We start from the raw sequence: 15,220 nt of genomic DNA on the forward strand, positions 1-15,220 counted from the left end.
CTCAATCCGTTTATATCTCTTTCCCACTGACATTACTTTCGTTTTGGAGATGCTAATCTTCATACCATAGTCCTTACATTTCTGATCTAGCTCTGAAATATTACTTTGCAAACTTTCAATCGAATCTGCCATCACAACTAAATCATCCGCATATGCAAGACTGTTTATTTTGTGTTCACATATCTTAATCTCACCCAGACAGTCTATTGTTTTCAACCTATGATCCATAAATAATACGAACAACAGTGGAGACAGGTTGCAGCCTTGTCTTACCCCTGAAACTACTTTGAACCATGAACTCAATTTACCGTCAACTCTAACTGCTGCCTGACTATCCATGTAAAGACTTTTAATTGCTTGCAAAAGTTTGCCTCCTATTCCATAATCTCGTAGAACAGACAATAACTTCCTCCTAGGAACCCAGTCATATGCCTTTTCTAGATATATAAAGCATAGATACAATTCTCTGTTCCACTCATAGCACTTCTCCATTATTTGCCGTAAGCTAAAGATCTGGTCCTGACAACCTCTAAGAGGCCTAAACCCACACTGATTTTCATCCAATTGGTCCTCAACTAATACTCGTAGTTTCCTTTCAACAATACCTGAGAAGATTTTACCCACAACGCTGATTAAAGAGATACCTCTGTAGTTGTTACAATCTTTTCTGTTTCCATGTTTAAAGATTGGTGTGATTACTGCTTTTGTCCAGTCTGATGGAACCTGTCCCGACTCCCAGGCCATTTCAATTATCCTGTGTAGCCATTTAAGACCTGACATTCCACTGTATTTGATGAGTTCCGACTTAATTTCATCCACCCCAGCTGCTTTATTGCACTGCAGTCTATTGACCATTTTCTCCACTTCCTCAAATGTGATCCTATTTCCATCGTCATTCTTATCCTATTGTACCTCGAAATCTGAAACATTACTGATCGTATTTTCACTTACATTGAGCAACTCTTCAAAATATTCCCTCCATCTGCCCAAGGAATCCACAGGATTCACCAGCAGTTTTCCTGACCTGTCCAAAATACTTGTCATTTCCTTCTTACCTCCCTTTCGCAGACTGTTAATTACACTCCAGACTGGTTTTCCAGCAGCTTGACCCATAGTCTCCAACCTGTTTCCAAAGTCTTCCCAAGATTTCTTCTTGGATGCTGCAATTATCTGTTTGGCTTTGTTTCTTTCTTCAACATAACTTTCTCTGTCTACCTGAGTTCTAGTATGTAGCCATTTTTGATACGCCTTCTTTTTCCTTTTAGAGGCTGCCTTGACTGTCATTCCACCAAGCTGTTTGCTTCATCCTACTTTTACACATTACTGTTCCAAGACATTCTTTAGCCACTTGTAGTACTGTGTCCCTGTACCTTGTCCATTCCTTTTCCAATGTCTGTAATTGACTACATTCAACTAACTGGTACCATTCTGAGATCACTGTTATGTACTTGTGCCTGATTTCCTTATCCTGAACTTTCTCCACTCTCATCCTCCTACATATGGACCTGACCTCCTACACTTTCGGCCTCACAATCCCAATTTCACTGCAGATTAAATAATGATCAGTGTCATCAATCTACAAATCTGAATAATCCATATTAGTTATTTTGTTCAAATTTGGTGCACAGCCTTTTGTTATTAATGGAATGATGTCAAAATTTCAGATTTTTCTTTATTATAGTTCTGCAGATAAAGAGAATTACCTAAAACTCCTAAAACCTACGCCTGTTTTTTTAAAATCTAGTTAGGAACAATAACAGATGGACTTTCATTATCATTTGAAGGCATTCGAAAGTTATCAAGGCATAAAAATCAATTAATTAGAATTTTGTTTTTAAGACTTCAGTCACTGTGCATTGCGTAATACAAAAATCAGTCAAAATTATTATTTGATTATGTTTTGTCGTGAGAATTATTGAGAGAGTGTATGTGGGACATACTTTTAAATTTAGTATCTCATTTTTCGTAAAACCTTGTACAAACGAACTGTGGGAAAGTTATGTTGCAACCACGATTCAGGTGATCCATGTCGGTGTACGCTTTCTTTTGTATAAAAGTACCCAGAATGGAAGGTAGAGGCGGAATAAGTTTATTTCTCAAATTGAAGAATATTTCACACTTTGTTTATTTCAATTAAATAAAATACAAGAATTTAAAGTTTTGCTGATATTAATTACTATCAGGTTAGGGATTAGATAAGACAAGATTTGCCGCGAGAATGATCTGCAAGGAAGAGTTCGTTTCTACAAGGAACGTTTAGATCAACAGCCAATCAGAATTAAGCTATTCCCGCGCGAAAAGAGGAGTGTGCATATACACTCCTGGAAATGGAAAAAAGAACACATTGACACCGGTGCGTCAGACCCACCATACTTGCTCCGGACACTGCGAGAGGGCTGTACAAGCAATGATCACACGCACGGCACAGCGGACACACCAGGAACCGCGGTGTTGGCCGTCGAATGGCGCTAGCTGCGCAGCATTTGTGCACCGCCGCCGTCAGTGTCAGCCAGTTTGCCGTGGCATACGGAGCTCCATCGCAGTCTTTAACACTGGTAGCATGCCGCGACAGCGTGGACGTGAACCGTATGTGCAGTTGACGGACTTTGAGCGAGGGCGTATAGTGGGCATGCGGGAGGCCGGGTGGACGTACCGCCGAATTGCTCAACACGTGGGGCGTGAGGTCTCCACAGTACATCGATGTTGTCGCCAGTGGTCGGCGGAAGGTGCACGTGCCCGTCGACCTGGGACCGGACCGAAGCGACGCACGGATGCACGCCAAGACCGTAGGATCCTACGCAGTGCCGTAGGGGACCGCACCGCCACTTCCCAGCAAATTAGGTACACTGTTGCTCCTGGGGTATCGGCGAGGACCATTCGCAACCGTCTCCATGAAGCTGGGCTACGGTCCCGCACACCGTTAGGCCGTCTTCCGCTCACGCCCCAACATCGTGCAGCCCGCCTCCAGTGGTGTCGCGACAGGCGTGAATGGAGGGACGAATGGAGACGTGTCGTCTTCAGCGATGAGAGTCGCTTCTGGGGGTGCCAATGATGGTCGTATGCGTGTTTGGCGCCGTGGAGGTGAGCGCCACAATCAGGACTGCATACGACCGAGGCACACAGAGCCAACACCCGGCATCATGGTGTGGGGAGCGATCTCCTACACTGGCCGTACACCACTGGTGATCGTCGAGGGGACACTGAATAGTGCACGGTACATCCAAACCGTCATCGAACCCATCGTTCTACCATTCCTAGACCGGCAAGGGAACTTGCTGTTCCAACAGGACAATGCACGTCCGCATGTATCCCGTGCCACCCAACGTGCTCTAGAAGGTGTAAGTCAACTACCCTGGCCAGCAAGATCTCCGGATCTGTCCCCCATTGAGCATGTTTGGGACTGGATGAAGCGTCGTCTCACGCGGTCTGCACGTCCAGCACGAACGCTGGTCCAACTGAGGCGCCAGGTGGAAATGGCATGGCAAGCCGTTCCACAGGACTACATCCAGCATCTCTACGATCGTCTCCATGGGAGAATAGCAGCCTGCATTGCTGCGAAAGGTGGATATACACTGTACTAGTGCCGACATTGTGCATGCTCTGTTGCCTGTGTCTATGTGCCTGTGGTTCTGTCAGTGTGATCATGTGATGTATCTGACCCCAGGAATGTGTCAATAAAGTTTCCCCTTCCTGGGACAATGAATTCACGGTGTTCTTATTTCAATTTCCAGGAGTGTAGGAGAGTACCTAAAGAGGGGTCGCTTGCTAGCCGGTCTACGAATAACACGATCTCAGATCGCTCTTAACAAATACTCTGTGAGATGAGGAAATAGTGAGTTAATTTCAGTTTGAACATATCGTGACTCAAGCGACTGGAGTTACGAACATTTTAATGAAAGTGTGGTGTTTCTGAGTTAAATAGTTTGAGAGATATGAGCGTGTGAACTTTCTGGTCGTAGTAACAACTCCGAGTGTCGTGTTTCGCGCTCTGTACGGAATACTTTGGCTGGCACCTCTTACGAAGAAGACCACTGAAACGACCGAATGTTTAACTCGCCAAGAGTTGTGGGTCTGTGACTGGTAGAACGTGAAAATTGTCGGGTCGGACTTAACTACAATTCTGGCTGCTTTCCGAGTGAATTTTTATTATACAGACAGTGAACCTCGAATGATAACGTTTTACCATATTAAATAAGGACTTGATAGCCGTTTCACGTGTTTCAATATGAACAAAAAGTAGAGTTAATTTAATGTTAAACGCTTTTCTGTAAGTAGACCGAACATCCCGAACGCCCGATTTTCTGATCATGAACTTTCAAGAACTAACTTTCAGCTAGAGTTACGCGGTCTGTGTGTGGTAGGTGTTAGATGATGGTTTCATGAACGCTGCTTTACACTGCCTAGCACGTATCTGCTACCACAGAGTGAAACGACGTCGGAAAGAATCATGTCGAGGTAGGATAATAGCGATAGCGAAAATGTTGGCGGCCGACTCCGCCCCGCAACTGGCAGAAACCTGGAAAGACGTCGTCGACTTTGATCCGACGACGGCAGCTGCCACACTGGGGACAGTGGATGAACTGGCCAGGCAACTGAGCGAGTCTGAGAGGAGTCAAATTATGGGATTCAGAGTGGCGGCATGATCCTTTTGGAGAACTGTCACAAGTTGGACGATGTTGGTATCAACGGCCACTCGAACGTTTTCACACCCGTATACGAGATTCCGGGCGTGCACAAAGCACAGACGCCCGCAGAAACCGCCGTATTGTAAGGACAGCAGTGGCAGATCGTACGGCCACCACAGCACAGATAAGAGGCCTTGTGAGCCCAGAGACGTCAACACGAACTGTTGCGAACCAGTTATGAAGAGTGGAACTGCGGGCGTCCTCCACTCACGCCACAGAACCGACATGCCTGAATCTACCGGTGCCTCAGGGGATCACTTGGAACCGCTCACCGTGGTCTTCAGCGATGAAAGCAGATTCTGCCAACACGAAACTGGTGGTGGTTGGGGCGTACTGCGGAATGTCATTAGACCTGCTCTTTTGCCATTCTTGCAACAGGATGGTGATGCGTTCTTCCAACAGGATAATGCTCGCCCACACACTGCCAGTGAAACTCAACGTGCTCTGCAAGGAGTGCAGCAAATTGTCACCAATCGAGCACGTGTTGGATACGATTAGACGAGAAGTGAACAGGTGGAGCTGGCGTGGTGTAACGTGTTCCAGCAGACACTGTTCGCAGTCTGTACGATCCAATGGACGCCAGAGTCAGCGCCTGCATTTGCCACCCGTGAAGGCCACTCCACGTACTAACAGCACTACGGGTGTTTCAGCGTTGGTCGATACCTAGTATCTCAGAACCGCTCGTCCTGTTGGTCTGTAATTATAATTGTTTCTTGTACTCCAGATATAATGTTAGAACAGCAAATACTGAGTGAATCGGAACCCTCTATAAGGGTTTACTAATTTAACTGAATCCGAATGGCAATCGCAGACTCACAGGATTAGTGAAACCCAATTAAATTTCTTATAACTATTTCCCAAGATTCTCCACATTTACCTCATACAGAGCATGATAATAGCATAAATGCATAATACTGATTACGGTTCTGACGTTCCACAGACGCGAGTAATACCTTTCACATGCGAACTGAGCCATGCGTGCACCCGTTTCGATTCTGGACGCTGGTTCAACCTCAGTAGTTTCGTTCCGCAGCGACCGCCTTTTTGGCGTCTCGCTAGGGTCAGCCTTGCAGCGGCTTGAAGAATTTTAGCACCACGAGTGGCTCTCTGAGAGTTTTGGTCTCGGGTACTCTCCCGCACGCTAAGGGGGTCGCTCGCCGAGGACCAGGTGGTGCCACTGTGGCCGAAGGCTGCTTACCGTCGAGAGTGCATAGATATCTCTTGAAGATTCAGCACTCCCCGTTTGTCTTCATGAACGCGTGTGTCCAATTCTCATTTCTGGTGCCTTGGTGAACGATTGTGATCTTGCCAGCATTTGTTCGCCCACAGTATCCGTCGTAGAAATAAATGGTGAGATCCTCATTTCTGTATGATTGGGAGTTGAGTGCGATTTGTCCTTAAAGCTACTATTATGCTAACTCCTGATAAATGAGGGTTGTTCTGGTTTCACGCCTAGTTTTCTGTTGGGTCCATTGTTTGCAGTGGGCTTCAGAAGTGGATCAGCATCGTTGGTAATGAGAACATGGCTGAGTTATTTTTAAGACAGTTGTAAAAGGGATCACAGGCTGACAGGCTATAGTTCCATTATTACTCCATTAGGTACAGACGTTGTTCCCGTAAAATCTGAACCCGTGCCTTATTTTTAACCACTCGGGGGCTCAAACCTTATAATATGTATTGTGTTTTGTTTATATCTGGATGATATGACGTTCAGATGGTTTTAAAGTATTTTTATCTTCAATTGGCTATTCGTATTTGTGGTCTAAATTGGCGCAGTCCCGTCGATCTGAGGGCAAGCGCCATTTTACGCTCTGTAATTTGTATGTACGTTTTACAGTTCGAGCTGAACTAAGCAACAGTTTCGTGGACGGCCTTTCACTGGTTAATTAATTTTCGGCCCGCTTTTAATTGTGTTATGAATCAGTCAACGCATTTGTTTTTCGCTTTGTGGTTGTTTGGTCATTTAAAATATCTTTTCAACTGAATCACTTTTGTTCTCTTAGTGAATTTAAAGCATTTGGAATCTAAAGGTTTTTTTAATTGTTATGGTGGTTAAATAATTCTGAAATCATTATTAACGCCTGTATTATGTTTCTTGTAACTACCTTTTAAAACTGCAAGCAAATCCTTCTCATTTTCTTCTTTGGTGGATTACCTTTTAAATGTATATTTTTTTAAAATGTGTCTGTCTTACAACTTTTGGTTTTTAAAGCGTTATTCACGTGATACTCTTGAATGCCACTGGGGCAATTTTTTAAATATTTGCTACATTTGAGAAAATTGAAAAGAAAAAATACTTAAGCATGGAATATTTCTCTTGTGTGCTTAGCACTTTCTCACTCCCTGCTTCAGGCCCGCTATTATGTCATTAACAAATAAACTACTTGTTAAAAATTTTGCTATTAAGAACGACTTGAATAAAAAATCAGTGTTGGCATCTATTGTTAAAAAGACTGGGAAAAATTTGTAATCTATGATGCTGTAATAATTAACAACTCTCAAACGTGTAAATTACTTACGCTTTCCTTTGACTTCCGTGGTTCCGTTTACCTCTTCTTCCTGCGATGTTAGTTCGCCTCGTCGCGCCTGCATCATTAGATGGATCATATCGTGGCGAATGATTCCGTGTTTCTCTCTCGTTCGAATAGTTTCTGAGATTATGGACGTGAAGTAGTCCACGGCCTTTGGGTCCAAGAACGGTATGCGCAGTAGCTACAACAAGAGGAATGCTATAAACAGCCTCTCTATTTGCTAAAGAGAATAAATGCGAATTTGTGTACTCTGCACAAGTTACTCACTTCCATTAGTTTCGATGACATCAGATATCCAAAAGCGACCGTCGGTCTGAAGGTGGTGAGAGCACGACCCATCGTGTAGAAAGAGTTGTCGGGCTCCGAAAGCGAGTCCACCTTGACTCCAAACGCTGTGGTTGCAATAATGTCGTTGGTCATGCGTGTGAAGAAGTCCTTCATCTCCAGCGTGAGGATCCCTTCCCCGCCAGAAGAAACTTCAGGAAGAGAAATAAAAAGTATGTACGTTACTATTTCTATGACAGTGGGTAAATACTATTTTTATAATCAAAGCAGTACTCCATCACTCAGGAGAAGAAAATACTACTGCGTTTGTCTACTAAGGAGGAACCGTAAGTAAGGGGATCGTTTCTGCCTCTAGATGTCTGTGCTGCACGATGTTGTGAATAAAATAATTGTTACAGGGTAGAGAAGGGTTGGTGAAAGGAGAAGTTGCCATATTCATGAGAAATTTTCATATATTGAAGGATGCACATATTCACAAATTTTGCTTAGAGCAGCATATGGGAGCATGAGCGAAAGAAGTAGAATTTCATAATAGTCCTTCATGATAGAAATGCATATATACCGAGCACCCACAGATAATTTTAATTTTTTTATAAATCGCCATTAAGCTCTCACTGGCGTATTTAACAGTAAAAACTAACGAAATATTGGTTACCAGCGATTTTAATACAGGTTATCTTAAAGATTTCTCTAATACGATAATTTTTTATTGCAGTTGGTAGCATTGTCATTAAATTAATTCGTACCATAGAGTTCTCAAATAGGGTAGCTAATTGCTCATTGATAATATCTTTAGAGAATGGAGTAATGAACAAAATTATATTACAAAACAAACAAAACCGTTCGTTAATGGCCTCTCAGACCATGACTTGAGTTTCTTATGTTAAACATTAATACCGATAATATTGATTAGGGTGCAAATCTACTACACCCGAGTTCAGGAGGGTGATCAGTAAGCCATAAACAATCTTATGAAATTCAGCAAAGACATGAATTGGAGCTCATAACATGAAAGAAAAATGTCTGTTCATCCAAACGTGCAGGTAAAAATATACAAATAAAAAAAAATTAAACACTTCCAGTAGTGAAGTCCTTACCTTATTATAGCTGTTCACCCCCACAAGGAATGCAGGCTACAGCCAAAACAAAGACATTGCTTACTCAGAGAATAACGGTATCTTTTATGACATAAGGAAACTGTAACTGCCAAGTTGGGTGGCAGAGATAAAATACAAGGAGCGAAAGGCTACTTACAATTTTTACAGAAACCAGATGGCAGTTATAAGTGTCGAGGGGCATGAAAGGGAAGCAGTGATTGAGAATGGAATGAGACGGTGTTATAACCTATCCCAAATGCTATTCAATCGGCATATTGAGCAAGCAGTGATGCAAACAAAAGAAAAATTTGGAGTGGAACGGACAGTGTCTTGAAATATGGGTATAAGACGAACATCAACAAAAGCGAATCCAGTATAATGGAATGTAGTCGAATTAAATAAGGTGATGTTAGGAAATTAGATTAGGAAACGAGAGACTTAAAGTAGTGGATGAGTTTTGCTATTTAGGGAGCTACATAACTAATGACGGTCGAAGGAGAGAGGATATAAAATGTAGACTGGCTCTGGCAAGGAAAGCGTTTCTGAAGAAGAGAAATTTGTTAACATCGAAACAGATTTAAGTATCAGGAAGTCGTTTCTGGAAGTATTTATATGGAGTGTAGCCATGTGTGGAAGTGAAACATGATCGATAAATAGTTAAGACAAGAAGAGAATACAAGCTTTCGAAATGTGATGCTACAGAAGAATGCTGAAGATTGGATGGGTGGATCACGTAAATAATGAGGAGGTATTGAATAGAATTGGGGAGAAGAGGAATTTGTGGAACAACTTGACTAGAAGAAGGAATCGGTTGGTACAACACATTCTGAGGCATCAAGGGATCGTCAATTTAGTATTTGAGGAAAGTGTGGAGGGTAAAAATCGTAGAGGAAGACCAAGAGATGAATACACTATGCAGATTCAGAAGGATGTAAGTTGTAGTAGTTGCTCGGAGTTGAAGAAGCTTGCACAGGCTAGAATAGCATGGAGAGCTGCATCAAACCAGTCTCTGGACTGAAGACCACAACAACAACAACTGCCAATGAGAAACAGCTCTGATGCTGATGTTATAGTTCGTTAAAAGATATGATGAAAAATACTCAAGATATTAATACAGACATTAAAGCAAATGAATTACGAGGAACAGACAGTCATAACACGTACCAAAATAAAGACACTATAGGATATAGGAAGAAAGTGATTAACACAACCAGAAATGAAAAGCACCAGCTAGAATTAACAGTAACTAATACGATGGTGACAAATATGTGCAATGTAGAGAAAATTTTTAACAAGCATCTTATCAATGTTTCTGAAAAGTTGTGGTTATCAGCTTCAGTAGATGCAGCTAATAACTTGGCCCAGACAGTTCAACTAACTTCTGTAATATGAATATGACCGTCTCTACATACGGCTGACGTAAGCCATTGTATAAAAAAGACAAAGGAATACCGACAAATTTCACTAGTTTCACCTTTGTCAGAAATCTCCAACATTTTAGAAAAGGTAAAAGCCCAGTCAACAAAGAGAAGAAAAGGGCGAATAGGAGAAATGAATGGTGTAAAAAACTTACTGGCAGATTAAAACTGTGTGCCCGACTGAGACTCGAACTCTGGACCTTTGCCTTTCGCGGGCAAGTGCTCTACCATCTGAGCTACCGAAGCACGACTCACGGCCGGTACTCACACCTTTACTTCTGCCAGTATCTCGTCTTGTACTTTCCAAACTTTACAGAAGCCCTCCTGCGAACCTTGCAGAACTAGCACTCCTGAAAGAAAGGATAAAGCGGAGACATGGCTTAGCCACAGCCTGGGGGATGTTTCCAGAATGAGGTCGGGTGGAGAACCAAAGTGTTTAGGATCTTTGGTAGTGTTAACTCTGCCGCGTGGAGCGAGAGCAGAGAGAGTCTGGCTGGGGTAGTGCAGTGGAGCAGGTGGGTTGTGTGAAGCTCCCGCGAGTTGCCGCGCTTTCGGGGTTTGGCAGCATGTAATTGCGCTCGACTTGCGATGATAGTTTCTGACACGGTGTTGCGGACAGGAAGCATTAGCTGGCGCACATCAAGAGCCAGTTTCGTCTGGTGACCGTGTCGAGAAGAAAGCGCGCCAACATCCAGCTTCTGCATCAGCGGCAGCCGACAATGAGTGACTGTCGCCACCTCCTCGATCGACGGTTTCAAACCTTCAATCAACCAACAAGGAAGACTGGAAGCACGTAAATTTTTATAACTGTATGGCAGACCTCAGCTTTTCAAACTTTTCAGTTCAGTTAAAGTATTCATAGCTGGCTACAATATTCAGATTACACAAGCACAAATTAAGAGTGCGAGTTTTGTTACCGTATTTTAGCTTACCTGTGACTGCAGCTCAGCTTGGTATGTACTAAATTTTACTATTGTTAATTGTTCAGAATCATTTAATTCAAGTTCAAAGTTAAATCTCTTATTTCTAAATTGCGTAGATTCAAGTAGCTTTTGAAATGATTGTTGAGGTAGTACAAGACTAACCGTATTTTACTAAATTTCGTTGTGTTTCAGAAAGAAAGCTCACTATTAACTTCCGTCACTAAATTAACTTTCGATTTTCCGGTTTTATTAATTCTTTTGCTAAATTAAGTCAGAGTGTAGCGAAATTTATTACTTCTGACAAACTTTCAGTTTTCATACTACACTTGTCAACCTTCGGTTGCCACGCTTCTAGTGCTAATTATATGTGTAATAACCTTTCTTTTTCAGTTACTATAGTAATTGTCCTTAGGACTGGCGACCGTAATTACCCCCAAATCTCAAATACCTAATTACCTCTAGTTAATTGTTAACGTAACGGCCGCACATTTACTTTCTTTATTAACTTTAACCCTTTTCAAAATTAATTTCCACCAGTTTCATTAGCATTTTTCCTTTCATTTAGATGTAACCCTTTCCTCCCTCTTTACCGACAAATTGACTTTGGTGACGATTGCTTTACCCAAATTCCATTAGGTACACGGGGTTTAATTTTTCACTGTCATTAAGGTCGATAAGTGAGGGGGAGGTTACACGCTTTGTAGGGGATGTAAATGTCTCAGATTATTAAAAATAGTGTTTTACTAGCATGAAAATAGGGTTTAGTTAAAACAAGTAGGTCAAGAGCAAATATTGAATGTGTGTATCACGTCTAAGTGCAGTAGAGTTCTGTTAGGGATAAATTATGTTCTCAGGCGTATAACAGGTGGGAGGAGTGGAGACGTGTAGCTTGGAAATGGGAGGTAAGGTAGATTGCTGGATTGTGGCCATGCAGGCCCCTTCTTCACAGGTCTGCAAAATGAGCGCGAGCGGGTGATTCCGCACTCTGTCTATCCAAGTACATCACAAGAAGCAAAATATAGGATATTTAACAAATTTATACCGACTCTCCGCAGCTTGCCTAATGAATGACTGATGACGTAGGTGTGTGTGTGTGTGTGTGTGTGTGTGTGTGTGTGTGAGTGAGTGTGTAGGTGATTGGGGGGGGACAGGAAGGGGCTATTTATTTTCCACAAAATGCGTTAACACTACATGGAACACAGATAGGGGTTACTAATAAAACTAATGTGTAAGAAACGCATACTACATAAATCTTCGGAAATAATTGCCGTTAAACTATTTTTACACCATTAAGACACTACTTCTAATAATTTGAAATTTTTCCGTTCCTTGCAACACGGAGAGTAAGTTCTAGAGAATATGTGAATAGGTCTTTTGTAGGTGATATATTGTAGTTTAATGTTGCACTGGGAAATATTTCCGTTAGAAACCGCAATACACGAGTTATTCAAGAAAAACATAGAAAGTTATCTTTAAAGGCTCACCCACCCTTTCATTCACACCCCATCGCTGGGAATTTGTAGCATGTTGTTAATGACTCTTCCCCCAACCACTGTACAAAAATCTGTGACTTTCAGATTAAAAGATCATGCATCTAAATTGTTGAGCAGAATAATATACAGAAGAAAAGAATGGATCTGTCACATGACGATCAGTTTGTCTTCAGAAAAGGTAAATGCACCAGAGAGGCAGTTCTGACGTTGCGCTTGATAATGGTAGCAAGATTGAAGAAAAGTCAAGATACGTTCATAGGATTTGTCGACCAGAAAAAAGTGTTCGACAACGTTAAATGAATCATGATGTTCGAAATTCTGAGGAAACTGGGATTAAGCTACAGAAAAGATAGGCTATACACAATATGGGCAAGAAACAAGAGGGAACAATAAAACTGAAATACCAAGAAGGAAGAGCTCGGATTAAAAAGGACGCAGGACGGGGGTTTAGTCTTCCAAACCAGCTGTTCAATCTATACATTGCAGAAGCAATGACAGAAATAAAAGAAAGAGTGCATGGTCATCGATGATAAAATTCGCTGACGACATCCTCAGTGAAAGTGAGGAAGAATTACAGGATCTGCTGAAAGGAATGAACAGTCTAATGAGTACAGAATATGGTTCAAAATGGCTCAAATGGCTCTGAGCACTATGGGTCTTAACATCTATGGTCATCAGTCCCCTAGAACTTAGAACTACTTAAACCTAACCAACCTAAGGACAGCACACAACACCCAGTCATCACGAGGCAGAGAAAATCCCTGACCCCGCCGGGAATCGAACCCGGGAACCCGGGCGCGGGAAGCGAGAACGCTACCGCACGACCACGAGCTGCGGGCAGTACAGAGTATGGTCTGAGAAGAAATCAAAGACTAAAGCATTTGAGATGCGGTACGGCCGAAGAATGTTGAAAACCAGGTGGACGGATAAGATAGGGAATGAGGACGTTTTCTGGAGAATCAGCGAGGAAAGGAAATATGGCAAACACTCACAAGGAGGAGGGACAGGATGCTATGACATCTGTTAAGACGTCAGGGAAAACTATGGTAATAGAAAGAACTATAGAAGATAAAAATATACAAGAAGACAGATTTGAATACATCCAGCAAATAATATTTAGGACGTAGGCTCAAGTGTCACTCTGAGATGAAAAGGTTACAGCAGCAGAGGAATTCGTCACGGCCGTCACTGCCGCATGAGAGATTTGACCAGAAAATGACGTTGTCTTTTTATCTCGACTCGTGAACATGATAGCAGCGGATGTTTACCGTCAAATTTGCGACGTTCTGTGCACAAGGCAATGCTTGAAGCAACGGCTCTAAGTTCTAAGGTTCGCAGCGAAGGAGGTGGGTAATTGTCAAATGCTAACGGTCTAAATTTAAGGCTTGTTTTCGTAGACTCGTATCTGGCATTCTATGTAGCGGTTGTAACCAGCTTTGTCGATTAGATTCGATCGTCTAATTTCTGGTATATACTCCAAGGTTTGCTCTTACGTCTTCGTTTCTTAGTGTATCTAATTTTGTGCAGCCTTGTACGTGTTTCAGACATATCCTTCTGCCACTTAGATTCTACTTTTTAGTAGTTGTCCAAGTTTCACTTCTAAAAAGCAATATGGCGGTGGCAGTTACCTTATAAAACTTGTTTTTTGTGTCGTTTCTCTCTTTATTGCTCAGTGCTCTGTTGGCTGCTCTGCACTTCATTTGATATGTCTGTAGTTTGTTCTCAATGTCGAATTCTTTCCCGTAGCTTACGATAATTCCCACGTAACTGAAAGAGTTAACTTTTGCAAATGGTTTTGTTTTCTATTATGATCTTAGTCCTCAGTGGTTTTGTCCCTTTGAAAGCCATCACTTTTTGTTTTTGCAACGGATATTTTCATCTTATATTCTTTAGAAATTTGGTTAAGTCTGTAGATGGATATTTTTAGCGAAGTTTCGCTATCCTATACACTTGCAAGGTGGTCTACAAAAAGCATTGTTATTGTACTAAAAATATGTCATGTACTAATCTCAAGCCCAGAGCGATTTGTTGATTCCATGTAGCCGCCTAGAGTGGCCGAGCGGTTCTAGGGGCTCAGTCTGGAACCGCGCGTCCGCTACGGTCGCAGGTTTGACTCCTGCCTCGGGCATGGATGTGTGTGATATCCTTAGGTTAGTCAGGTTTAAGTAGTTCTACGTTCTAGGGGACTGATGACCTCAGATGTTAAGTCCCATAGTGCTCAGAGCCATTTGAACCATTTGTTTCCATGTCTCAGTCTGCTACCTTAGAAACAAAATAACGCATGACCATGCCACATTAAAAGACATCTACTAGTTAATATGAAACAGGCATTAATTTAAGGACAATATTTTTGTGCTTATTCCTCTGGAGCTCGGCATTTTATATAGAAGTGAATCATGGGCTGCAGGGAAACAGTAAATGGAGAGAACCGGGGCGTTCGCTGTAGTTTTGCAGAAGGTGGTCAGTTAAGAAATGACGAGATTTGCTACAGAACTAGCGAGAAGAGGAATATGTGCAGAACACTATATCAAGAAACAAGATGACGAGACGTGTTATAACATCCGTGATTAACTTCCATGGCACTAGAGGGAACCGTAGAGGGGAAAAAAGCTGTACGGTAAGACAGAGATTGGAATACACTCAACAAATAATGGGGGACGGTGGGAAGAGATTGGCGCAGGAGTGCAAGTTGCGGCAGACTGCGCGACATCAGGGAGAAGACAGATGATCCAAGAAAAATAATGAATAGCAAATTCAGTTCCAGACATTCTGTCAGTAGGACTGAACC

General features: G+C 42.3%; 1 protein-coding gene across 1 annotated transcript in view; it reads right to left on the reverse strand.

Annotated features, from left to right (window-relative positions):
• The window catches only part of LOC126188106 (cytochrome P450 9e2-like), a 144,780-nt gene that overhangs the window by 60,791 nt on the left and 68,769 nt on the right, over positions 1-15,220 (reverse strand). The window contains exons 4-5 of the mRNA XM_049929572.1: positions 7,484-7,692; positions 7,205-7,397 (exon numbers count right to left, since the gene is read on the reverse strand). Of these exons, the coding sequence (XP_049785529.1) occupies positions 7,205-7,397; positions 7,484-7,692 (402 nt within the window). The remainder of the gene's footprint in view (positions 1-7,204; positions 7,398-7,483; positions 7,693-15,220) is intronic.

This window comes from Schistocerca cancellata, chromosome 5 (genome assembly GCF_023864275.1).
Source record: "Schistocerca cancellata isolate TAMUIC-IGC-003103 chromosome 5, iqSchCanc2.1, whole genome shotgun sequence".
NCBI classification, from domain to species: Eukaryota; Metazoa; Arthropoda; class Insecta; order Orthoptera; family Acrididae; genus Schistocerca; species Schistocerca cancellata.